Genomic DNA, 26,472 nt, shown 5'->3' on the forward strand with positions numbered 1-26,472 from the left:
TCCTAATTTAGCCATGTTATTCGTATTCACAGATGGCGTAAACGTTTGTTATTAAGGCACATGAAAGTTCACGTGTTCGAGTAGGCATTTCTGACAAAAAAACGCAATTTGATAAAAAAATGTTTTGCGTTCAAACGGCTCTCTTGTGACGTCGTGACTTGCGGCAGTTTCCTGAAACGGGTCACATGTGGAATGTGCCCTATCAGCTACTGTTTGCGCCTGCTGTCTTCAAAGGGGGTTTTCAGGTTTATTTACCTAACCCCTGTCTTTGGCTCGGGTTGACTTTTTCCCATTGTCGCACCATGGATCCTGTTGCCTTTCCTTGAATGGTGTCGTTGTCCAGTACGTGCGGTCCGCATCTAATTAGATTGTAGGCGAGCTCAGGCAACTGTGTCAGGCTCTTTGCATTTGTTGCACAAATCCCATGCAAGTCATTGTACTTAAATTAGCATATTTCGCACGTCGTAAACAAATCTTTTTTTTTTTTTTAGCTAAACAATTTGTTATTTTTATTTTATTTTGTAAGGTGGGTGAATTATCCGTTTTAAGGCCTTACCAACAATATCTTCTAAATATGTGTATGCGACTAAGATTTGATTTGAACCTACATTGCTTAAATAACATGGTAATTCTAAATAGGGACAGATACCCTCCATTAGTTCATCAAACTAAATCACAAGGCTTAGGGGAACGGAGCATTGAAGAGGGAATGGTCAATGGAGTGTATATTTTCGCTTCCTTTTACAGATGCGTTCCATTACTGTCTCTTTCTTTACCTCCTTCCCTCAGGCCGGAGCATTACAGCCCCATGCACTTCCGGCTGTGCCAACAGGTGCTGACGGCGGTGCAAAAGCTGGCCAGGGAATCGGGCGGCGGCATGGCCCGGGAGACCTGGGAGGTGCTGCTGCTCTTCCTGCTGCGCATCAACGACACCCTGCTGGCCCCGCCCACAGTCGGAGGTCAGCCAACTGGAACAGATGCAATTAGAGTACTTTTTGTAGTATTGTGGGGCAATTCCTCACATCTGCTTCGGTCACATTTTAGTCTTCCATTGATATCATACCATGACTAACATGTGGATGTTAGGATACGCCGCATAATCTTTTTGGCTTTGGTTAAATTAAATAACTTTGTTGCTAATATTACTATTTAGATGCAAATGATGATGTAGTCTGGGAGCATTTTTCCCCACCTAGACATTTTGGATGATGCAAATTCATCCTTACTCCACCATGTCCCCCATCCCCCAACTCGTTCAGGTGGGATAGCGGAGAAGCTGGCTGAGAAGCTGATCAGCGTGCTGTTTGAGGTGTGGTTCCTGGCCTGCATGCGCTGCTTCCCCACACCGCCCTACTGGAAGACGGCCAGGGAGATGCTGGCCAATTGGAGGCATCACCCGCCCGTGGTGGAGCAGTGGAGCAAGGTCATCGCATCCCTCACCTCCAGGTAGCCACACCACAACAAGAACAGTGGTTTCCAACCCTGGGATTGCAGGCTTTTGTTTAAGCTCAGTGCTTAAACATATGATTTAGCTTTTTTAAACAATGTGAGTGGATTTATTGGACACCTTCAGGTAAGACCAAATTAATTGGATAACAGGCAGTAGGAGTGTTTTCTGTCAACCACTAACCTGTGTTTTCTACAAGCACATGGAGTATCCAGCCAAATAGAAAATCAGCCAGCCAGAATCCCCTCAGGTGGTTAAGACAAGCCTCTGGTACATTCTAATGCCTTGATTCCATACGAAATACACAGTGAAATGATTGAATTGGGTTTACTGGTTTTACCTCCCAGATTGGAAAAATTAGTTGTGATATAGTGTTCACAATTTAAGTTACTGAAAATGTATGGATTCAGTGTATTGTTTGTTGTTTTGGATATTGTCTAGGCCTATACTATATGATCAGGACTATTTTCTGGATTTTTTGTTTTTTATAACCTTTAACCTGTTTTCTCTTGATTTAGAATGATCTAATATAGACACTAAGTAGTCAAACCCCTATGCTATGACACTCCAAATTGAGATCAGGTGCATCCAATTTCCTTTGATCATCCTTGAGATGTAACTAAAACTTGATTGGAGTCCACATGTGGCCAATTAAATTGTTTGGACATGATTTAGAAGGAAACACACCTGTCTATATAAGTCTAAGGAACTGTCCGTAGATCTCGGAGACAGAATTGTGACGAGCCATCTATCTGGGGAAGGGTGTAAAACAATTTCTAGAGTGTTGTACGTTTCCAAGAGCACAGTGGTCTCCATCATTGGGAAATGGAAAAAAATATGAAACTACACAGACTGCCTAGAGCTGGCTGTCCGACCAAACTGAGCAAGAAGGACCTTGGTCAGGGAGGTGACCAAGACCCCAATGACCACTGTGACAGAACCACAGAGTTCATTGAAGTACAACTGCCTCTACAGCACTAACCCAATCTGGCCTTTTTGGGAGAGTGGCCAGACAGAAGCAACTCCTGAGAAAAAGGCACATGCCAGCATGCCTGCAGTTTGTAAAAAGGCACGTGAAAGACTTAGAGCACAATGGAAAATATTCTGTGGTCTGATGAGATAAAAATGGAACTCTTTGGCCTAAATGCAAAGTGTTGTCTGGAGAAAACCAGGAACAATTCATCACCCGTCTAACGCCTTTCCTACCGTAAAGCATGGTGGTGGCACATCATGCTATGGGGATAATTTTCAGCGGCAGGGACTGGGAGACTGGTAAGGATAGAGGGAACAATGAATGGAGCCAAATACAGGCAAATCCTTGATGAGAACCTTCTTCAGAGTGCAAATGACCTCAGACTGGGGCGAAGATTTACGTTCCAACAGGACAATAACCCCAAGCATACAGCCAAAGCAACGCTGAAATGGCTTCAGAACAAGAATGTGAAACTCCTTGAGTGGCCCAGCCAAAGTCCAGACTTGAATCCCATTGAAAATCTGTGGAAAGACTTGAAGATTGCTGTTCACTGCCGTTCCCCATCTAACTTAACAGAGCTTGAGAAAATCTACAAGGAAGAATTGGAGAAAATCCCCAAATCCAGATGTGCAAAACTGATAGACACCCAACACGACTCAAAGCTGTAATCGCCGCCAAAGGTGCTTCTACAAAGTATTGACTTAAATAAATGAGATATTTCTGTGTTCCATTTTCAAGACATTTGTAAACATTTCTAAAATCATGTTTTCACTTTGTCATGGGGTATTGTGTGTAGAAAAAAATGTTTATTTAATCAATTTTGAATTCAGGCTTGTAACACAACAAAATGTGGAATAAGTCGAGGGCTGTGAATAGTTTCTGAAGGCACTGTACACGTACATGCAGGAATATTTATAAACACTTTACTAATGGTTAAAGTATTTGATAATGGATTATTAGCTGATTATAAGCACAAATTAATATCAAGCATTAATTATGTAAATGTATTCATAAGATTCATTTAAATGTTCTGTTTTGGCACAGACTGTTGCGGTTCACCTACGGTCCATCCTTCCCTCCATTCAAAGTCCCAGAGGAGGACGCCAACATGATCCCTACTGAGATGGACAATGACTGTGTGGCTCAGACCTGGTTCCGTTTTCTTCACATGCTGAGGTGAGTCCCACGGAGCTAGCTATATGTATATGTGTGGTACATTATGGGAGGTATTGCTGTTCAAATCTATACTGTATTCTGTGTAATTGCTCCCCAATGAAATAGTATAACTTTCTTCAATCATCATTTAAGAAACTTATCCTGGAAGTAACTTATTGTGTCTTTTTGATGAAGAACATACAAAAAAGTACATGATACATGATTCTAGACTCTTAATGGACCTCCAAAATTGTAACCTAAAGATCTTAGGCTACATCAATTTAACTGTTACTCTCTAGCAGTTGTTTTCGGCTAGGTTGTGGAGAGAATGAACATATTACTTTACCTACAGACTTTGGGAAATCCAGCCCAGAACCAATGTTTTTGCACCCCTATGCTAACAGTCCCCTCTACCTCTTTTCCTCTTGCAGTAACCCGGTGGACCTTAGCAACCCGCTGACGGTCAGCTCAACGCCAAAGTTCCAGGAGCAGCTGCTGGGGGTGAGCGGCGTGCCCCAGGAGGTGATCCAGCAGCATCCCTGTCTCAATCAGCTGCCCCAGATCTTCTTCAGGGCCATGCGGGGGGTCAGCTGCCTGGTGGATGCCTTCCTGGGTAAGACTACCTCACTTTATCATTTTTCTTTCTCCACATACTGTTACATTTGACTTTGGCCCTGTCCAGAGACAACCCCCAGCCCTTTCCCCTAGGCACTTCATGTAGATCTGGTCCTGTATTCAAGAAACAGTTCAGAGTAGGAATCTGGGTAGGAATGCTGATCTAGGATCAGTTTAGCATCATAGATCATAATGAATAAGATTACATGGACAGGGGGACCTGATCGTAGGTCAGCACTCCTACTATGAGACACTTTCTGAATACGGGCCCTGAAAAAATTGGATAGTTATGGTAGTAGTTCCTTCTCCCATAAGAGGCTGGAGATTTTTGCCCTGTTGCTTGAACCTATCCAATACTTTCATATCCTCATGTTTTGCTGGATCACATCTGACTAAGAGGCCACGTATATGTTTCCTTCTGGCTAGGTGTCGGACTTGCAAAAAGAGAGATTAGAGAGAAACTGCCTTAGGGTACTCAATAAACTTCAGCATTCAATTCAGGAGTAAAAGGGTTTAGATTCTGTGGACATTGATAATGTGAAGAAAATAAAAAAACATCAAGCAGACCTCCCTGCATTTTTGCCCTATACTTTATCTAAGCACTGTCACAGTGAAGGCTATATACCTCCCTAAATCTCTTGACATCCCCATGTTTAATGAAACGGCAGCGCAATGCCACTTTGATTTTTCTTTTGGTTAATGTATCAGTTTTCATTTTGAAAATCACAAACTAGTATTAGTGCCATCCGTTTTGTCACCAAAGCCCCATATACTACCCACCACTGCGACCTGTACGCTCTCGTTGGCTGGCCTTCGCTTCATAATCGTCGCCAAACACATTGGTTCCAGGTCATCTACAAGACCCTGCTAGGTAAAGTCCCCCCTTATCTCCGCTCACTGGTCACCATAGCAGCACCCACCTGTAGCACTCGCTCCAGCAGGTATATCTCTCTGGTCACCCCTAAAGCCAACTCCTCCTTTGGTCGTCTCTCCTTCCAGTTCTCTGCTGCCAATGACTGGAACGAACTACAAAAATCTCTGAAACTAGAAACACTTATCTCCCTCACTAGCTTTAAGCACCAGCTATCAGAGCAGCTCCCAGATCACTGCACCTGTACATAGCCCATCTCTAATTTAGCCCAAACTACTACCTCTTCCCCTACTGTATTTATTTATTTTATTTATTTTGCTCCTTTGCACCATATTATTTATATTTTAACTTTGAACTTTCTTCAAATAACAAATCTACCATTCCAGTGTTTTACTTGATATACTTTATTTACTCTGCCACCATGGCCTTTTTTTGCCTTTACCTCCCTTATCTCACATCATTTGCTCACATTGTATATAGTCTTATTTTTTTCTACTGTATCATTGATTGTATGTTGTTTTACTCCATGTGTAACTCTGTGTTTTTGTATGTTGTCGAACTGCTTTGCTTTATCTTGGCCAGGTCGCAATTGTAAATGAGAACTTGTTCTCAACTTGCCTACCTGGTTAAATAAAGGTGAAATAAAATAAATAAATAAAAATTAGCTATGTGGCCAATTATGTTCTACAGTGCCCAAACACACAGAATGTCTCAAATAAATACCTAACATGGCTTGAGTTGTTGAACAGTCATTTAACCCAATAACTAACCCTCCATTTTGTGTTTCTACTTCAGCTTTTGTTATTTTACTTTCTTTCCCAGAAACACCACTAGTGGACCAATATACGTGACAAACTTCCCCCTCTAGGTACACTATTAAACCAGATCTAACCCAATGAAATCCAATCACTAACATTATGTATATAACAAACAAGATTCCCTATAGTGTGGTGCCACACTTCTACAGTCACAAAAACAACCTATTCATACACATCTAGGAAAAACACATTATTCACTCTGTCAGAAAGACAAGCTGCCACGCTGTTTGATTCTTAATTTTGATCGATGGCCTTGTCAGCTGCCAAAAGAATTGGTTCATTTTGTCTTGGTTGGTTGGTCTATGTTGTGATTTTCCAGGCTGTGCTTTGGCCGCTGTCTTTCCTTCAGGTTTCGCTGTGTCTAGGAACAACTTCAAAGAAAGGCTTCCCTCCATGCCCTCCTATGGTACTCCATAGTAGTGTGCTCCCAACCAATGATAAAGGGAACTGAAGCATTTTGTTGGATTTGCTGGGGCTCGCAAAAATCTGACTGTGTGGTGAAGCTAGCTGGTGCATGCACTTAGTGGCTGTGTCCAAATCAATTGAATCTATAATCACTATCAGGACAGCAGTGACAGACAGTCTCAATCCTGAAAACTTCTTCTCTACCCCAGTATTTCTTGTTATTTTTATATACAGTGCCTTCAGAAAGTATTCACACCACTCAACTTTTTCCACATTTGTTGTGTTAAAAAGTTGGATTAAAATTGATTTAATTGTCATTTTTAGTCAACGATCTACACAATACGAATGTCGAAGTGGAAAAAAAACTCTAAAATGTATGATTAGATAAGTATTCAACCCCCAATGCATGCTAGAATCATCTTTTGGCAGCGATTACAGTTGTGAATCTTTCTGGGTAAATCTCTAAACACTTTCCACACCTGGATTGTGCAACATTTGCCCATTTATTCTTCAAGCTCTGTAAAATTGGTTGTTGATCATTGCCGTACAACCATTTTCATGTCTTGCATAGATTTTCAAGCAGATTTAAGTCAAAACTAACTTGGCCACTCAAGAACATTCGCTGTCTTGTAAGCAACTCGTGTGTAGATTTGGCCTTGTTTTAGGTTATTGTCCTACTGAAAGGTGAAGTCATCTCCCAGTGTCTGGTGGAAAGCAGACTGAACCTGGTTTGCCTCTAGGATTTTGCCTATGCTTAGGACCATTCTGTTTATTTTTTATCCTGAAACTCCACAGTCCTTAACGAGAACAAGCATACCCATAACATAATGCAGCCACCACCATGCTTGAAAATATGGAGTGGTAGTCATTAATGTGTTGTCAGTGTGGACAGTAAAGGGAACAGTAAGTACAGTTGAAGTCGGAAGTTTACATACACCTTAGCCAAATACATTTAAACTCAGTTTTTCACAATTCCTGACATTTAATCCTAATAAAAATGTCCTGTCTTAGTTCAGTTAGGATCACCACTTTTAAGAATGTGAAATGTCAGAATAATAGTAGAGAGAAGGATTTATTTCAACTTTTATTTATTTCATCACATTCCCAGTGGGTCATAAGTTTACATACACTCAATTAGTATTTGGTAGCATTGTTTTTAACTTGGGTCAAATGTTTCAGGTAGCCTTCTACAAGCTTCCCACAATGAGTTGGGTGAATTATTGCCCATTCCTCCTGACAGAGCTGGTGTAACTGAGTCAGGTTTGTAGGCCTCCTTTCTCGCACACGCTTTTTCAGTTCTGCCCACAAATTTTCTATGGGATTGAGGTCAGGGCTTTGTGATGGCCACTCCAATACCTTGACTTTGTTGTCCTTAAGCCATTTTTGCCACAACTTTGGAAGTATGCTTGGGGTCATTGTCTATTTGGGAGACCCATTTGCGACCAAGCTTTAACTTCCTGACTGATGCCTTGAGATGTTGCTTTCAATATATCCACATAATTTTCCTCCTCATGATGCCATCTATTTTGTGAAGTGCACCAGTCCCTCCTGCAGCAAAGCACCCCACAACATGATGCTGCCACCTCTGTGCTTCACGGTTGGGATTGTGTTCTTCGGCTTGCAAGCATCCCCCTTTTCCCTCCAAAGATAACGATGGTCATTATGGCCAAACAGTTCTATTTTTGTTTCATCAGACCAGAGGACATTTCTCCAAAAAGTACAATCTTTGTCCCCATGTGCAGTTGCAAACCGTAGTCTGGCTTTTTTTATGGCGGTTTTGGAGCAGTGCCTTCTTCCTTGCTGAGCGGCCTTTCAGGTTATGTTGATATAGGATTCGTTTTACTTTTCTTGTTTTACTTTGCACTTTTCGCACCAAAAGTATGTTCATCTCTAGGAGACAGTACTCGTCTCCTTCCTGAGCGGTATGACGGCTGCGTGGTCCCATGGTGTTTATACTTGCGTACTATTGTTTGTACAGATGAACGTGGTACCTTCAGGCGTTTGGAAATTGCTCCCAAGGATGAACCAGACTTGTGGAGGCCTACAATTCTGAGGTCTTGGCTGATTTCTTTTGATTTTCCCATGATGTCAAGCAAAGAGGCACTGAGTTTGAAGGTAGGCCTTGAAATACATCCACGGGTACACCTCCAATTGACTCAAATTATGTCAATTAGCCTATCAGAAGCTTGATATCATTTTCTGGAATTTTCCAAGCTGTTTAAAGGCACAGTCAACTTAGTGTATGGAAATTTCTGATCCACTGGAATTGTGATACAGTCAAATAATCTGTCTGTAAACAATTGTTGGAAGATTTTCTTGTGTCATGCACAAAGTAGATGTCCTAACCGACTTGCCAAAACTATAGTTCGTTAACAAGAAATTTATGGAGTGGTTGAAAGATTTGTTTTAATGACTCCAACCTAAGTGTATGTAAACTTCCGACTTCAACTGTATATGTTTGACAGGCTATGCCAAGCTTCTGAATAAATGAACTGTTGTCAATCAAAATTGGTCGTCAAAGCAATGAAGCGAAAATGTGAATCTTTTTCTCTGTAGATTTTTACTTTTAACGTTCCTTTATCTGTGTTGAGTATCTTGCAACAAAGACATCCATCCATATGAGATGGCTTGTGCATTTTAAGCATTTTTTTTCTGTCTGTGGAGGAAAGGAGAAACACAAAAATTACACGCTGCCAACATTGACGTTACTAACATCGGGAAACAGGCCGTGATTGGTTGTTGCTGTTTTCACTTCAAACACTTGAATGTCCTCTGTGCCTCGTTCCTTCTCTCTCTCCCTCAGGTGTCTCCCGTCCCCGGTCGGACAGTGCCCCGCCCACACCTGTCAACAGACTGAGCATGCTGCCACCCACCACCAACACCACGCCCCCTCACAGCCGTCGCCACAAACCTACAGGGGTCACAAAGACGGCCAGTAAAACCTCAACGGTAGGTTCCTACCCCAGAGTTTGTTGTACTTCTTTTGAGCTGCTGTTTATTAGTCTTTCCTAATTTGGCCCATTTGTTTCAGATTTAAAATGGAGAACTGAATTAAAATGGGGAAAAGACTTCATACCTTTGCCAAATAATGTTTTTTCCAATGTTTAAAATAAGGACTAAATCTTAATGTGACTGAATATTCCTATTTTTACTGTGTCAGTTTGATAGCCAGGAATTTATTAAATTAACTATCTACCACCCCCCTCCCCTACCCACCCAGGCAAGCATAACACACCAACCCAAAGTGTCCCACCAGCCGTCCTCCACCTCCCCCCTGTCCAGCCCCAACCAGACCAGCTCGGAGCCCCGGCCGCTGCCTGCCCCCACCAGGCCCAAGGTCAACAGTGTCCTCAACCTTTTTGGCCAGTGGCTTTTTGACGCCGCGTTGGTGCACTGCAAGCTCCACGCAGGCCTGAGCCGGGACAACAGCATGACTGGTAAGGCAAGGGTCAGAGGTTAAGGGTCAACAATTGGTCACAAACTGGTTTGACTAGAATTGTGTTGTACTGTAGTCAATAGTCTAAAGAGTCTTCCTCTCCTTTATTGTAGCCTCTTCTTTAGCTTTGAAAAATGTGTTCAGCAGGGCATGTTGTGGAACATTCATATACAGTGCCTTCGGAAAGTACTCAGACCCCTTGACTTTTTCCACATTTTGTTACGTTACATCCTTATTCTAAAATGGATTAAAAACTAAAAATCCTCAACAATCTGCACTTGATACCCCATTATGACAAAGCGAAAACAGGTTTTTAGACATTTTTGTATGTATTAAAAAGAAAAAACACATACCTTATTTACATAAGTATTTAGACCCTTTACTATGAGACTCAAAATTTAGCTCAGGTGCATCCTGTTTCCATTGATCATCCTTGAGATGTTTCTACAATTTGATTGAGGTCAACCTGTGGTAAATTCAATTGGTTGGACATGATTTGGAAAGGCACACACATGTCTATATAAGGTCCCACAGTTGACAGTGCATGTCAGAGATAAAACAAGCCATGAGATTGAAGGAATTGTCCATAGAGCTTCGAGGCACAGATCTGTGGAAGGGTACCAAAACATTTCTGCATTATTGACGGTCCCCAAGAAGAGGGAGGTGACCAACAACCATCACAGCCCGCTTGGAGTTTGCCGAAAGGCACGTAAAGACTCAGACCATGAGGAAACAAGATTCTCTGGTCTGATGAAACCAAGATTGAACTCTTTGGCCTGAATGGCATGTGTCATGTCTGGTGGAAATCTGGCACCATCCCTACGGTGAAGCATGGTGGTGGCAGCATTCATGCTGTGTGGATGTTTTTCAGGGGCAGGGACTGGGAGACTAGTCAGGATCGAGGCAAAGATGAACGGAGCAAAGTACAGAGAGATTCTTGATGAAATCCGGCTCCAGAGTGCTCAGGACCGCACGACCCTAAGCACACAGCCAAGACAACGCAGGAGTGGCTTTGGGACAAGTCTCTGAATGTCCTTGAGTGGCCCAGCCAGCGCCCGGACTTGAACCCGATCGAACATCTCTGGAGAGACCTGCAAATAGCTGTGCAGCAACGCTCCCCATCCAACCTGACTGAGCTTGAGAGGATCTGCAGAGAAGAATGGAAGAAACTCCCCAAATACAGATGTGCCAAGCTTGTAGCGTTGTACCCAAGAAGACTCAAGGCTGTAATTGCTCCCAAAGGTGCTTCAACCAAGTACTGAGTAAAGGGTCTAAATACTTGGGTAAATAAAATATTTCAGTTTTTTATCTTTTAATACATTTAAAAAAAATTCTAAACCTGTTTTTGCTTTGTCATTATGGTGTATTGTGTGTAGTTTGAGGGGGGGAACAATTTAATCATTTTTAGAATAAGGAATAATTTAACCATGTTCTGTGTTTTCAGTAAATGTATGTAAATCATGAAGCTCATCTGCATTTCCTGCGGTACAGGAAAATTCTCAGCAACAAGAGTGATCAAATTAAGATCCTACATCCTATATACATGTGTTTTCTGGGTCTGCGGCACTAACTGCTGGACCACACAAGCCACACTATTGAGCCAGTTTTTTTTATCATGGGAAATGAGCAAGTGGCGGTCTTAAGTTGGATAAAGTAGCAGGCAGAGGTGTGTGTGAAGGTAATGGTGTTGATTTATCCTGGATTGTAGGCCGAGCTCAGGCTTCCACTCAGGTTTGTAGAGAGGCGTCTCTACAAACAAAACCCTGAGCTGGTCTTACTTTTATTAATGGACAGTTCATAGTTTCAAGTTACCAACGGGAATTTCAGTTGGGAATTCAGTCAATCTTAATGTGTTTTCCACCACCTATTGCAGATTATGCTAATATTAGTATTCATCTTCAATTGTGAGAAATGGGTAGGATGGCTGCCAGTATCATTGTTTTAAGTTCTATCCTCCATTTTGATGGACTGTGGTTTTTCAGTTGATCTAGGCCAGGGGTCGGCAACCCGCGGCTCTTAAGCCACATGCAGCTCTTCAACCCTTCTCTTGCGGCTCCCTGGTTATTTATAGATTACAGTGCATTTAGAAAGTATTCAGACCCCTTCACTTTTTGCACATTTTGTTACGTTACAGCCTTATTCTAAAATTGATTAAATAGTTTTTTTCCCCCTCATCAATCTATACACCATACCCCATAATAATAAGAAAATACAGGTTGTTTTTTTGTTGCAAATTTATTAAAAAAAAATTAACTGATTTAAATTACATTTACATAACTATTCAGACCCTTTAGTCAGTACTTTGTTGAAGCACCTTTGGCAGTGATTACAACCTCAAGTCTTCTTGGGTGTGACGCTATAAGCTTGACACACCTGTATTTGGGGAGTTTCTCCTATTCTTCTATGCCATCCTCTCAAGCTCTGTCCGGTTGGATGGGGAGTGTCGCTGCACAGCTATTTTCAGGTCTCTCTAGAGATGTTCAAGTCCGGGCTCTGGCACTCAAGGACATTCAGAGACTTGTCCTGAAGCCACTCCTGCGTTGTCTTGGCTGTGTGCTTAGGGTCGTTGTCCTGTTGGAAGGTGAGCCTTCGCCCCAGTCTAAGGTCCTGAGCACTCTGGAGCCGGTTTTCATCAAGGATCTCTCTGTACTTTGCTCCGATCATCTTTCCCTTGATTTCCCAGTCCCTGCCGCTGAAAATCATCCCCACAGCATGATGCTGCCACCACCATACTTCACTGTAGGGATGGTATTGGCCAAGTGATGAGCGGTGCCTGGTTTCTTCCAGACGTGACGCTTGGCATTCAGGCCAGAGAGTTCAATATTGGTTTCATCAGACCAGAAAATCTTGTTTCATGGTCAGTCTTCCGTCTGGCCACTCTACCATAGTGGCTTCCGTCAGGCCCCCATAAAGGGCTGATTGGTGGAGTGCTGCAGAGATGGTTGTCCTTCTAGAACAGGGGGGCCTGATTTGGTGTCACAGTTTTTCCCCAGCCCCAGCTAATACACCTGTCTCCAATAATCACCTAATCATGATCTTCAGTTTAGAATGCATTTGATTAATCAGCTGTCTTTGCTAGGGATGGAGAAAGTGTGACACCAATCAGGCCCTCGAGGACTGGAGTTGCCCACCCCTTTTCTAGAAGGTTCTCCCATCTCCACAGAGGAACTCTGGAGCTCTGTCAGAGTGACCGTCGGGTTCTTGGTCACCTCCCTGACCAGGGCCCTTCTCCCCCAATTGCTCAGTTTGGCAGGGTGGTTAGCTCTAGAAAGAGTCTTGGTGGTTCCAAACTTCTTCCATTTAAGAACGATGGAGGCCACTGTGTTGTTGGGGACCTTCAATGCTGCAGAAATGTTTTGGTACCCTTCCCCAGACCTGTGCCTCGACACAATCCTGTCTCGAAGCTCTTTGGACAATTCCTTTGACCTCATGGCTTGGTTTTTGCTCTGACATGCACTGTCATCTGTGGGACCTTATATAGACAGATGTGTGCCTTTCCAAATCATGTCCAATCAATTGAATTTATCACAGGTGGACTCCAATCAAGTTGTAGAAAGAGCTCAAGGATGATCAATGGAAACAGGTTGTACCTGAGCTCAATTTCGAGGCTCATAGGAAAGAGTCTGAATACTTATGTAGATAAGGTATTTCTGTTTTAATTTTTTATAAATTTGCAAACATTTCTGAAAAACATTTTCCCTTTGTCATTATCAGGTATTGTGTGTAGATTATTATTTTTATGACATTTTTCAAATCGGAAAAGTTAGTAAACCCCCCCCCCCCACCACCCCCCCCAAAAAAAATAAGGTTAATAAAAAAATTACTTCATTTCGTTAGGAATGCAGCCAGGCACCTGCACCTACTGGTGTGAGGCTATTAGATATATTCTCACGCAAAGCTGCAAAAGGCAGCAATACACAGTGTCCAGTCTCGCCAACATACAGGAAGGACAAGGACATATGGGTGTCGAAATTCAAAGGCCTGAGAACAATCTTGTGCCAGAAATCGCACTGAACCAGTAAATTCTGCTATTTATGTATTAATTTCATTTGTAAGAATTTTTCATAATACTGTTAGAAATACCAGTTGTTTAGATGTGAATTAATAGAATATTTGTAATCTAGCCGACACAATCATTTGTTTTATAGGCTCACAGCTGGCACTCAGAGGGGAGCAAAGAAAAAAGGTGGACCTTTCTTAGAAAACCATATTTATTTGTTATTATAGGGCCTCCCGAGTGGCGCAGCGGTCTGAGGCACTGCATCGCATTGCTTGAGGCGTTACTACAGATCCGGGTTCGATCCCGGGCTGTGTCGCAGCCGGCCGAAACCAGGAGACCCATGAGACGGCACACAGTCAGCCCAGCGTCGTCCGGGTTAAGGGAGGGTTTGGTTGGCTGGGATGTCCTTGTCTCATCGCGCTCCAGCGACTCCTTGTGGTGGCCGGGTGCATGCACGCTGACTTTGGTCGCCAGCTGTACGCCTCTGACACTTTGATGCGGCTGGCTTCCGGGTTAAGCGAGCAGTGTGTCAAGAAGCAGTGCGGCTTGGCGGGCTCGTGTTTCGGAGAATGCATGGCTCTCGACCTTCGCCTCTCCCAAGTCCGTACGGGAGTTGCAGCGATGGGACAAGACTGTAACTACCAATTGGATATCATGAAAAGGGGTTAAAAAGAACAACATATATTTAAAAATGTAAAGAAAAAATGTGATTAACAAATCAGCCATTGTAATCAAAATAGGCAGCTCCACGAGAGATCACTTTCTCCAAAACAATATGGTCGCTGTCGAGGCCAGAGGTGTTGAAAATGGTCTGCAGTCTGCAGTTTTTTTGAAACAAGTTATTTTTTTCATTTCACTTCACCAATTTGGACTATTTTGTGTTACATGAAATCCAAATAAAAATACATTTTAATTCCAGGTTGTAAGGCAACAAAATAGGAAAAATGCCAAGGGGGGTGAATACTTTCGCAAGGCACTGTATGTGTTATTTCATAGTTTTAATGTTTTCACTATTATTCAACAATGTAGAAAATAGTAAAAATAAATAAAAAGCCTTGAATTTCGCTACACCCGCAGTAACATCTGTTAAACACATGTGATGTGACAAATTAAAATTCGATTTTGATTTGTGTCCAAACTTGACTGGTACTGTATATTTATTACCATCAAACATTATTTTTTCATTATAATACTTGTGTATCTGTGTTTGATTATTACATTTCTTGCTGGGCTTGATGTTGGTATTTCAATTAATTCCGTTTGTTGGTAGGTTTTTAAATAAAAAAGTAATGTCACTATGTTATTGTATGTTCACAAGATTCGATTCTCTCCAACTTCACCAGACAGCCGCTGTGCTCTGCTCTGTGACCCTGAATGTCAGATTTAGTGGTAATTTAATCTGACTGGTATCTGTGGCACTATTGCCCCCTTTGCACATGAAAAGGGCTTGAATGTATTGTGCGGCTCCCTGAACACTTGGCTTTTCCAGTCATAAAAGTTGCCGACCCCTAATCTAGGCTGTTGCATTTTTCGTTATATTTCATTATCTTCTAGTTTAGTTTTAAATTTCAGTTTTTGCATGTTGGTTATTTGTCATGATGGTTGTTTCGACTATCTATCTTTGTTGACAATGATGTTAAGAGCACTTAGAAATATCACTATGAAAGTCCTGAAAACAAAACAAAGAACCATTTGAGAAATTGAACCACGAATAAGACTTCATCATATCACTGCTGTTCTATGATTTGTTTCCCATTTTTTTATTTCTATTTTGCAGCTACATTTGTCCAAATTCTTCTTTCTTATTCTTGTAAGTAGGAATACAAGCTTCCCGTACCTTTTTTAACTTGCAGTTTTCCTGTATTTGATTGGCATTTTTTGTTTAGAATTTTCTTTGTGCCCATTGTCATCGCCACTGAGTCGTTATACATTTACATTTAAGTCATTTAGCAGACGCTCTTATCCAGAGCGACTTACAAATTGGTGCATTCACCTTATGATATTAGGTTGCCAGGGGTGTATTCATTAGCCACCAAATGGAAGAAAACAGATGGAAACAAGGAGAGGGACTACCTGAACCTGTCCGATAAGAAACACTTGTTTTTGTTTTCCGTCACAAACCATTTTGCTATGGTATGCTCTAATGAATACGACCCTGAACTTCCCAGTCCCAAATCACCCCCCATTCTGCCTGGAATCAAACTGACCTGCTACACCTGGATCATACCCATGTAATCTCCCCCCCAGAGGATCTCACACACTAATACTTGTTTTCCAAAGAAACCAACAAACGTTCCGTTTTTCTGCCGTAGCTTTCTTTGCTCCTCAGTTGATGACCTTGAATTTGTATGTACTGTATGTTACATATGTATGTGGTGGATGTCTGTTCCATATATTTGTGCTATATATCGTGCCTCGTGTGCACTTCCAAGGAGCTAATAAGTAGACATGGCAAACTGAATTTTGCCATTGATGAGAAAATATATTCACCTGTGTCAGTTCTTTGTGGGCTGCTACACAGAGCTCACAAAGAGGCTGCTGTGTGTTTTACATATCTCTTTTTGGCTCAGAAAACATAATGAAACTTTACGTAATCCAAATCGGTTGTTGTCGGCAGAGCAAAATGCCCAGGCAGAAGTATTGTAAATGCTCCCTTTCAAACCGTATGGGGTGCATTCCAAATGGCACCCTGTTCCTTATTAAGTGCACTATATTTGACTGGGGCACATAGCACTGCTGTATGGAATAGGGTGCCATTTGGGATGGAGACCTAGAGTGCAGCTTCACATGAAAGCACCGTAGCGGGGGCGCACCATCCTGGCAGGACATTTCATCAAGGTTGCAGCAGTAGAGCAGTCAGGCCAAAGTAAGTAACAATGGACTTGAAAGTAAATATCCTCCACTGGATGAATCCATTAGCACATCATATTTTGGGATTAATTATTCATTTTACCACTGAGCTACCACCGACCTCAGAGGCCTTATTGGAAATTATGGAAAATTACCTAACTTTTTAAGTTCCTTTTCAATTGAAAAACAGGTACTTCACATATCCACTTTGTGTCAGTGGTTTCTGCCTTTGACCTATGACCTAACACAATTTTTCTCTCATTCTTCCCGTCTTCTGTCCGCTCTCACCACTTTCCTTTTCCTCTATCGGTCCTCTCTTTTCTACCCCCACCCTCTCTCCTTCACCCCCTCCATTCATGTCCTTCTCTCTCTCCCTTATTTCTACTCCCCCTCTTCCTATGAACCTCTCTCTCTCTCTCTCTCTCTTTTGCCAGCCCTGGCCACTCAGACAGGTGTGGAGCTGAGGAGGAAGGGCTCCCAGATGTCCACAGATACCATGGTGTCCAATCCCATGTTCGACGCCAACGAGTTCCCCGACAACTACGAGTCGGGCCGGGCCGAGGCCTGTGGAACCCTCTGTAGGATCTTCTGCAGCAAGAAGACTGGCGAGGAGATACTGCCCGTTTATCTGTCCAGGTACCCACATGTTTTACCCTGATACAGTCAAAACAGAAAGGCAATATAGTAGTTTTATATAAGTATTCTTTTTAAATGAGTACCCAAATCTCCACAGATTACGTATTTTATTTTTGTAAGTATACTGAACAAAAATATAAAAGCAACATGGAACGTGTTGGTACCATGTTTCATGAGCTGAAATAAAAGATCCCAGAAATGTTCCATACTCACAAAAAGCCTATTTCTTTCAAATTTTGTGAACAGATTTGTTTACTTCCCCGTTAGTATTTCTCCTTTGCCAAGGTAATCCATCCACCTGACAGGTGTTGCAAATTAAGAAACTGATTAAATAGCATGATCATTACTCAGGTGCTTCTTGTGCTGAGGACAATAAAAGGCCACTCTAAAATGTGCAGATTTGTCACACAACACAATGCCACAGATGTCTCAAGTTGAGGGAGCGTGCAATTGGCATGATGACTGCAGGAATATCCACCAGAGCTGTTGCCAGATCATTTTATGTTAATATCTCTACCATAAGCCAATGTCGTTTTAAAGAATTTGGCAGTACGTCCAACTGGCCTCACAACTGCACGCCAGCCCAGGATCTCCACATCCGGCTTCTTCATCTGCGGGATGGTCTGAGACCAGCCACCCGGACAGCTGATGAAACTGGGTTTGCATAACTGAAGAATTTCTGCACAAACTCTCAGAAACCGTCTCAGGGAAGCTCATCTGTGTGCTTATCGTCCTCACCAGGGTCTTGACCTGACTGCAGTTGGCGTTGTAACTGACTTCAGTGGGCAAATGGTCACCTTCGATGGCCACTGGCACACTGTAGAAGTGTGCTCTTCACGGATGAATCCCAGTTTCAACTGTACCGGGCAGATGGCTGACTGTGTATGGTGTCGTGTGGGAAAGCGGTTTGCTGACATCAACGTTGTGAACAGTGTGTCCTATGGTGGGTTTATGGTATGGACAGGCATAAGCTACTGACAACTAACACAATTGCATTTTATCGAAGGCAATTTTTATTTTGTTTAACCATTTATTTAACTAGGCAAGTCAGTTAAGAACAAATTCTTACTTACAATGAAGGCCTACATCGACCAACCCCGGACAATACTGGGCCAATTGTGTGCTGCCCTATGGGACTCCCAATCATGGCCGGTTGTGATACAGCCTGGATTCGAACCAGGGTGTCTGTAGTGACGCCTCTAGCGCTGAGATTCAGTGTCTTATCTTAGACCGCCGCGCCACTCGGGACCTCCACTTGAATGCACGGAGATACCGTGACGAGACCCTGAGGCCCATTGTCGTGCCATTTATCCAACATATGCATATCTGTATTCCCAGTCATGTGAAATCCATAGATTTATTTTTTTATTTCAATTGACTGATTTCCTTACAATGAACTGTAACTCAGTAAAATCTTTGAAATTGTTTCGTTTTATATTTTAGTTCAGTGTAGTAACATAGTTAACATGGTAAAATGTTAAAAGCACGTTTATCCTACCAACGGGACATCAAAAATGGTAATATCTTATGTTTCACTGAGTCGTGGCTGAACGACGACATTATTAGCATGAAGCAGGTGGGGTTACCCACTGCATCGACAGGATAGAACAGCAGCCTCTGGTAAGACAAGGGGTGGCGGTCTATGTATATTTGTAAACATCAGCTGGTGCACGATATCTAAGGAAGTCTCAAGATTTTGCTTGCCTGAGGTAGTGTGGTCTACAGCTTATCATGAGATACTCTATCTACAGAGTTTCTGTATTTTTCATAGTTGTCAACATACCACCACAGACCGATGCTGGCACGAAGACCGCACTCAATGATCTGTAAACCGCCATAAGCAAACAGGAAAACGCTCATCCGGAGGCGGTGCTCCTAGTGGCCGGGGATTTTAATGCAGGGACACTTAAATCAGTTTTACCTAATTTCTATCAGCAGGTTAAATGTGCAACCAGAGGGGGGGAAAAACTCTAGACCACCTTTACTCCACACACAGAGACACGTACAAAGCTCTCCCTCGCCCTCCATTTGGCAAATCTGACCATAATTATATCCTCCTGATTCCTGCTTACAAGTAAAAATTAAAGCAGGAAGCACTAGTGACTCGGTCAATAAAAAAGTGGTCAGAAGAAGCAGATGCTAAGCTACAGGACTGTTTTTCTAGCACAGACTGGAATATGTTCTGGGATTCTTCCGATGGCATTGAGGAGTACACCACATCAGTCACTGGCTTCATCAATAAGTGCATCGATGACGTCGTCCCCACAGTGGCTACGTACATACCCCAACCAGAAGCCATGGATTAAAGGCAAAATCCACACTGAGCTAAAGGGTACAGCTGCCACTTTCAAGTAGCTTTAAGAAATCCCGCTATGCCCTCTGACGAACCATCAAACAGGCAAAGCTTCAATACAGGACTAAGATCGAATCATACTACACCGGCTCCGACGCTCGTCGGATGTGGCAGCAAACTATTAGACCACAAAGGGAAGCACAGCCGAGAGCTTCCCATTGACACAAGCCTACCAGACGAGCTAAATTACTTCTATGCTCGCTTCGAGGCAAGTTACACTGGAACATGCATGAGAGCATCAGCTGTTCTGGATGACAGCGTGATCACGCTCTCCGCAGCCGATGTGAGTAAGACCTTTAAACAGGTCAACATTCACAAGGCCGCAGGGCCAAACAGATTACCAGGACGTGTACTCCGAGCATGCGCTGACCAACTGGCAAGTGTCTTCACTGACATTTTCAGTGAAGACAGTACAGACTCTCCCTGTCTGAGTCTGTAATACCAACATGTTTCAAGCAGACCACCATATTCCATGTGCCCAAGAAAACTAAGGTAACCGACCCTAAATGACTACCGACTCGTGGCACTCGCGTCTCTAGCCATTATCATTATCCCAGAAACCCTAGACCCACTCCAATTTGCATTCCGCCCCAACAGATCCACAGATTATGAAATCTCTATTGCACTCCACACAGCCCTTTCACACCTGGACAAAAGGAACACCTATGTGAGAATGCTATTCATTGACTATAGCTCAGCATTCAACACCATAGTGCCCTCAAAGCTCATCACTAAGCTAAGGACCCTGGGACTAAACACCTCCCTCTGCAACTGCATCCTGGACTTTCTGACGGGCTGCCCCCAGGTGGTAAGGGTAGGCACCAACACATCAGCCAAGCTGATCCTTAACATGAGGTCCCCTAAGGGGTGCGTGCTCAGTCCCCTCCTGGTACTCCCTGTTCACTCATGACTGCAAGGCCAGGCATGACTCCAACTCCACCATTAAGTTTGCCGATGACACAACAGTGGTAGGCCTGATCACCAACGACGAGACGGCATATAGGGAGGAGGTCAGAGACCTGGCCGTGTGGTGCCAGGACAACAACCTCTCCCTCAACTTAATCAAGACTAAGGAGGATTGTGGACTACAGGAAAATGAGGACCGAGCATGACCCATTCTCATCAACGGGGCTGTAGTGGAGCAGGTTGAGAGCTTCAAATTTCTTGGTGTCCACATCACCAACAAACTAACATGGTCCAAGCACCCCAAGACAGTCGTGAAGAGGGCACAACAAAACCTATTCCCCCTCAGGAGACTGAAAAGATTTGTCATGGGTCCTCAGATCCTCAAAAGGTTCTACAGCTGCACCATCGAGAGCATCTTGACTGGTTACATCACTGCCTGGTATGGCAACTGCTTGGCCTCCGACTGCAAGGCACTACAAAGGGTTGTGCGTACAGCCCAGTACATCACTGGGGCCAAGCTTCCTGCTTTCCAGGACCTCTATATCAGGCGGTGTTAGAGGAGGGCCCTAAAAATGTCAGACTCCAGCCACCTTAGTCATAAACCGTCCTCTCTGCTCCCGCACGGGAAGCGGTACCGGCGAGCCAAGTCTAGGTCCAAGAGGCTTCTAAACAGCTTCTACCCCCAAGCCACAAGACTACTGAACATCTAATCAAATGGCTACCCAGACTACTTGCAAATGGCTACCCAGACTGCTATGAAGTTTCTAAATCTGTTCCCCTTTTCCACAGCTTTTCCATGCACGTGTTCTAGCTCCAGACTGACTCCTCCAGTCTCTTTCCTCCCCCAGGTTCTACATGGTTCTGATCCAGGGCCTCCAGATCTCCGACTACATCTGCCGACCGGTGCTGGCCAGCATCATCCTCAACTCCTCAGCCCTCTTCTGCTCCGATATTAAGGGCATCAATGTGGTGGTCCCCTACTTCATCTCAGCCCTGGAGAACGTCCTCCCTGACCGGTGAGGAATGCAATGTCTATATTTGGTGTGCTTGTTGAAAGAACACTTATTCCCCATACTTCTCATTATTCTGCACTCTCCTGCGCTGACTCCACTTATACTGCTTATAAGAAACGATATTACAACAAACAATTCGGTACAAGATTTGTTACTTTCGGTTCTTCTATTAAATGTCTCACGCCATACACTGAATGACAGGATCAAGTCTGTCTAGTAATTTGTCGACCAGGCCAGTAATGTTTCAGCACATTTGGTGTTCTAGTTAGACATTTATGTGCTCTGTCACAGTCTGCCATAGAAAACTGCTAGTGTCACTTCCTAGTCAGTGCTGCATTGTTTAGATTACACATGGAAAAAGCTATAATTGAGCAATATGATTGAATGAATGGCCAAACACCACCACGCGAGTCACAATTTAATAAGCAGTACATGATTGATGCATTCAACATGGCACACAGGAACTGTCCAGACTAGCAAAACTTTCAATTATTAATATATTAGCAACTTAGGAATAGGCTCCAGAAAGACGCCTAGCATTCGTCTTCGCTACTGTAGCCAGATCATAGAGATGGATAGAGGACTCTAGTTCCCAAAAGCCATTTTTAGAATGGGCTGAAACCCATATGGGTTAAGGAAGGATCACATGATTCCATCCGGGTCATCAGGAGGCTGGGCTCCCGACAGTGACCATTAAGTCGTAATTTGCGACCTTTTAAATTGGCTGTGCGAGTTACATTTTTTTATAATTGGTCACATCGGCGCGAGCTGCACGTTCACCTCACTTCAAATGTCCTATTATTTTAGGAGGCTAAAACCATGATTTGGTCAAACAGTAATGTGCATTATCCTTATGATTCCTGTAATGAAAGTCTCTGCCCTGCGGCTGTTTCACTCAGGCCTGCTGCTCTGATGAGAGTGCCACTCTCTTCCTCTCCCCCGCACTCTGAGAGAAAATGCATTTGTAGGCTTTAACAGTTCAAAATCCATTTGGGGGAAAGAAAATACAGCTTTGGAAGCAACTACTGTTGTCACTTTATTTAGCTCTATAGCAACTATTTTACAACCAAGATATTTGATATGGCTTCAAAATACGCAGCGAGCGAAATTCGCAACAGCCTTTGCGAGTGCGTCGGACTCATTGGGTACTGCTGAAACGTTTTAAGACCTTTAATTTTCTGTTAGATTAATACATGGCTACCAGCAGTGGGTATTATGTTTAGCGTTAACGATCCAGTTAGTGTGTTTTGAGTTTCCACTTACTCATGCAGTGAATTGGCCCCAAATAAATTAGCCTATGATATTGGTGCCCATAAAGATATAAGCAAATTCATCTCTATTGAACGAAATATTCAGATAATTCTGGAGCCGTATTTTGACAGAGCAAAAATGTTTCCGTTGACATCACTGGTGTGCATCGTGTGATTTTAACCAATTTTGAATAGGCATTGCCTACTAATTGGTTGATGTCATTGGAAACATCTTTACTACAAAACATAAATGTTCTATTTTCACATATGTTGATGTTAGGGTGGTGCTGGAGATGATGAATATAAAGTAGACATTTAAAAAAATATATATATATCTTATTAACTTCTATGGGCTAGGTGGGACGTTTGCGTCCCACCCTAGTCAACAGCCAGTGGAATCGCGTGGCGCGAAATACAAATACCTCAAAAATGCTATAATTTCAATTTCTCAAACATATGACTATTTTACACCATTTTAAAGACAAGACTCTGGTTAATCTAACCACATTGTCCGATTTCAAAAAGACTTTACAGCGAAAGCAAAACATTAGATTATGTCAGGAGAGTACCCTGCCAAAAATAATCACACAGCCATTTTCAAAGCAAGCATATATGTCACAAAAACCAAAACCACAGCTAAATGCAGCACTAACCTTTGATGATCTTCATCAGATGACACTCCTAGGACATTATGTTATACAATACATGCATGTTTTGTTCAATCATGTTCATATTTATATCAAAAACTATCTTTTTACATTAGCATGTGATGTTCAGAACTAGCATACCCACCGAAAACTTCCGGTGAATTTACTAAATTACTCATGATAAACGTTGACAAAATACATAATTATTTTAAGAATTATAGATACAGAACTCCTTTATGCAAACGCTATGTCAGATTTTGAAATAGATTTTCGGCGAAAGCACATTTTGCAATATTCTGAGTACATAGCTCGGCCATCACAGGCTAGCTAATTTGACACCCACCAAGTTTGGGGCTCACTAAACTCAGAATTACTATTAGAAAAATTGGATTACCTTTGCTGTTCTTTGTCAGAATGCACTCCCAGGACTTCTACTTCAACAACAAATGTTGTTTTGGTTCCAAATAATCCATAGTTATATCCAAATAGCTCCGTTTTGTTCGTGCGTTCAGGTCACTATCCAAAGGGGACAATTGATTGTTGGTTAAACATGGTATCTGACTGCTGTATCTTTTGAATGTTTGACATTTGAGTTAACTTAACTTGTTCTTTCCTCCCCCCAGAGAGCTGTCAAAGTTTAAGACATACGTGAACCCCACTGACCTGAGGAGAGCCTCCATTAACATCCTGTTGTCCATGCTGCCTCTGCCACACCACTTTGGCAAGGTCAAGTCAGAGGTAAACCTGTTAATTATAAGAGAGTTTAAAGGGACATCACAGTTCAAAATTGAAATTTGAATCACACCATCAGTTGTGTAGAGACCGCTAATATGCTTCATATCAACCCTAAATACATGGAAAATATTAGCATAAAATGAGGAAATGATATAGCTTTTATAGTTAACATTCAATTTCGATTGAGGCGTATAGATACAATAGATGGACTTGGACTTATCGCAACATTAGTGTTTTGTTCTGGCTCTGTTTTAGTTAATCATTTGCAATGCCCTGCAGTTCTGAGGTTGCCTAAGTGCAAAGTAACCCTTGTGTATTATTTGTATGTTCCAGGTGCTCTTGGAGGGCAAGTTTAGCAATGATGACAACTCGCTGCACGACAAGGCCGTCACCTTCCTCTCCTTCAAGCTGCGATTGGTCAACATCCTAATAGGAGCGTTACAGACGGAGACGGACCCCACCAATACGCAGATGATTCTGGGTTAAGTTGATCTCAATTTTATCTGCAGCAATTTTTTTACTTTGATTGTTTACACTGAATAATGTGTTATAAATGAAATGTATTTTGTAATTTGACATCTTTCTCTTTTAAGTAATACAGAATCAATGAATTGCAATAACTATTCCATAACTAGAATGGAATGACTAAAGGCCTTTTTTCTGTACAGGTGCCATGCTCAACATTGTCCAAGACTCTGCTCTCCTGGAGTCCATCGGTGCCCAAGCGGAGGTGGTAAGACCTAATACTTTTGTACTCCACGCTGTAGAAGTGCTCACTCAACTAGAAAGAAATGTGTAAGTAGCTAAGAGGGATCGTTAAAAAAAAGGTTGTAACCTTTATTGAACAATGAAAGACCCCTTGACGTTAGAAACCTCTTTTATGGGGGCGACCTGGCAAGAGGTCATCAATAAATCAGTATTTAAAGGATATTTTACTCAAACATATATATTTTTTAATTTTGTTCATTAGTCCACTGTTTATCCAAAATGCTTTTTGAGTAAAATATCCCTTTTAATCATCTGAGCAGACTATGACCACTGAACATTCTAATGCCACCCCAATAGGGCAGTGTGGATGGCAGCCATGCGCTGGCTAAAAGCCACAGCAGGAACAACAGTGGCATCAGCAACGCCAGCGGGGGCAGCTCTGAGGCCACCACCCCTGACAGCGAGAGGCCCGCCCAGGCCCTCCTCAGAGACTACGGTGAGCCCCTTCGAGAACGCACTCATGAGCCCTTTTTCCAAAATCCTGACCTGGGTTAATATGTTTAATTGGCAAAATTGTGCCGGGGAAATTCAATCATGCGCACCTGAAGAATCTTAAAAGGAAACAAATTTATATTTGGACCTAGGTGTGCCAAAAATCAACCAACCGTCAGCCCTTCCTTGTTAGTAGCTCTGAAGATGAGGCCTTAGCAAAGTTTCTTGACTAGTGTAACAAGCTAGATGTGCGCAATGTAAAATCAAAATTGTTTTGAATGTTGACACTGTGTTTTCACCTTTTTCATTCCGGTCAGCCATGCTTTAATTGTATAGTGGACATGTATGACGTTGACTAAAGGTGATTCCATGATGAACCAAAAATGCATTATTATTCTCATATTTGCAGTGATGCCGTGTCATTTGAATGATACTATACTACTGTTATCAGAATGGAGAAAGTTCTGTGTATTGTCACTTGCTAGATTTTCTCCCTATACAGTGTGCAACTTGTTCATTAACGTCTTCTTTAACTGCATGCGTTATGGTATTCAGCATATGCATGTCGTTTTATGGGAGCTGGACTATGAACCAAGACCTGGAGTTGAATGTTTAAGTATTTCTTTGATTCCTCACATAATCCTTGCTTGTCTCCTTCTCAAAGCACATTGGAGCAGAAGATCTAAGGTTCCGTCCCTAGGATCTTCTCCTCCAATGCATTTTGAGTAGGTGGTGAGAACACGAGGAATCAAGCACATATACAATTGAGATTCATCCCATGTTATTCCCACTGACTGGCTGCAAATATATGATAAAATAGGTAGATAATGGGCAAAAATTCTGAAAATCCACAAAAAATCCACTAAATGCAGGCTCCCTCTTGTGTGCAGCAGTTGTACTGCAATTTCTTGTGTTCTCTGACAAGTTCATTTCAAACAGAATCTTCTAAAAACTTTGTTGAAATGTTAAGTGTTTGTCCATCTTCATTTTAACACCGACGCGTCTGAAAGACAATTGAAACACTTACATGCAACACTATTTGTTGATTCTTTGATTATTATTATACATTTTTTGTAAAGATGCATGTTCTTGGTCGATAAAATTGTCCAAGTTTTGGCTACCACTTTATTGGCATCGTGCACGGTTGGACATGGTTTATACC

At 42.5% G+C, this 26,472-nt stretch overlaps 1 protein-coding gene across 7 annotated transcripts in view; it reads left to right on the forward strand.

Moving 5' to 3' along the window:
* LOC106565273 (ral GTPase-activating protein subunit beta) overlaps positions 1-26,472 on the forward strand; it is a 95,161-nt gene that overhangs the window by 30,336 nt on the left and 38,353 nt on the right. For all 7 annotated transcript variants that reach the window (XR_001319639.2, XM_014132193.2, XM_014132192.2 and 4 more), the window contains exons 4-15: positions 790-959; positions 1,260-1,446; positions 3,465-3,596; positions 4,007-4,188; positions 9,088-9,233; positions 9,505-9,721; positions 17,005-17,206; positions 21,314-21,481; positions 23,999-24,113; positions 24,444-24,591; positions 24,779-24,843; positions 25,176-25,314. Coding sequence is in view for 6 of the 7 variants with exons in the window: in XM_014132193.2 (XP_013987668.2) it covers positions 790-959; positions 1,260-1,446; positions 3,465-3,596; positions 4,007-4,188; positions 9,088-9,233; positions 9,505-9,721; positions 17,005-17,206; positions 21,314-21,481; positions 23,999-24,113; positions 24,444-24,591; positions 24,779-24,843; positions 25,176-25,314 (1,871 nt within the window). In the remaining variant the exon portion in view is untranslated. The remainder of the gene's footprint in view (positions 1-789; positions 960-1,259; positions 1,447-3,464; positions 3,597-4,006; positions 4,189-9,087; positions 9,234-9,504; positions 9,722-17,004; positions 17,207-21,313; positions 21,482-23,998; positions 24,114-24,443; positions 24,592-24,778; positions 24,844-25,175; positions 25,315-26,472) is intronic.

Source organism: Salmo salar, chromosome ssa12 (assembly GCF_905237065.1).
Source record: "Salmo salar chromosome ssa12, Ssal_v3.1, whole genome shotgun sequence".
In the NCBI taxonomy this organism is placed as follows: domain Eukaryota; kingdom Metazoa; phylum Chordata; class Actinopteri; order Salmoniformes; family Salmonidae; genus Salmo; species Salmo salar.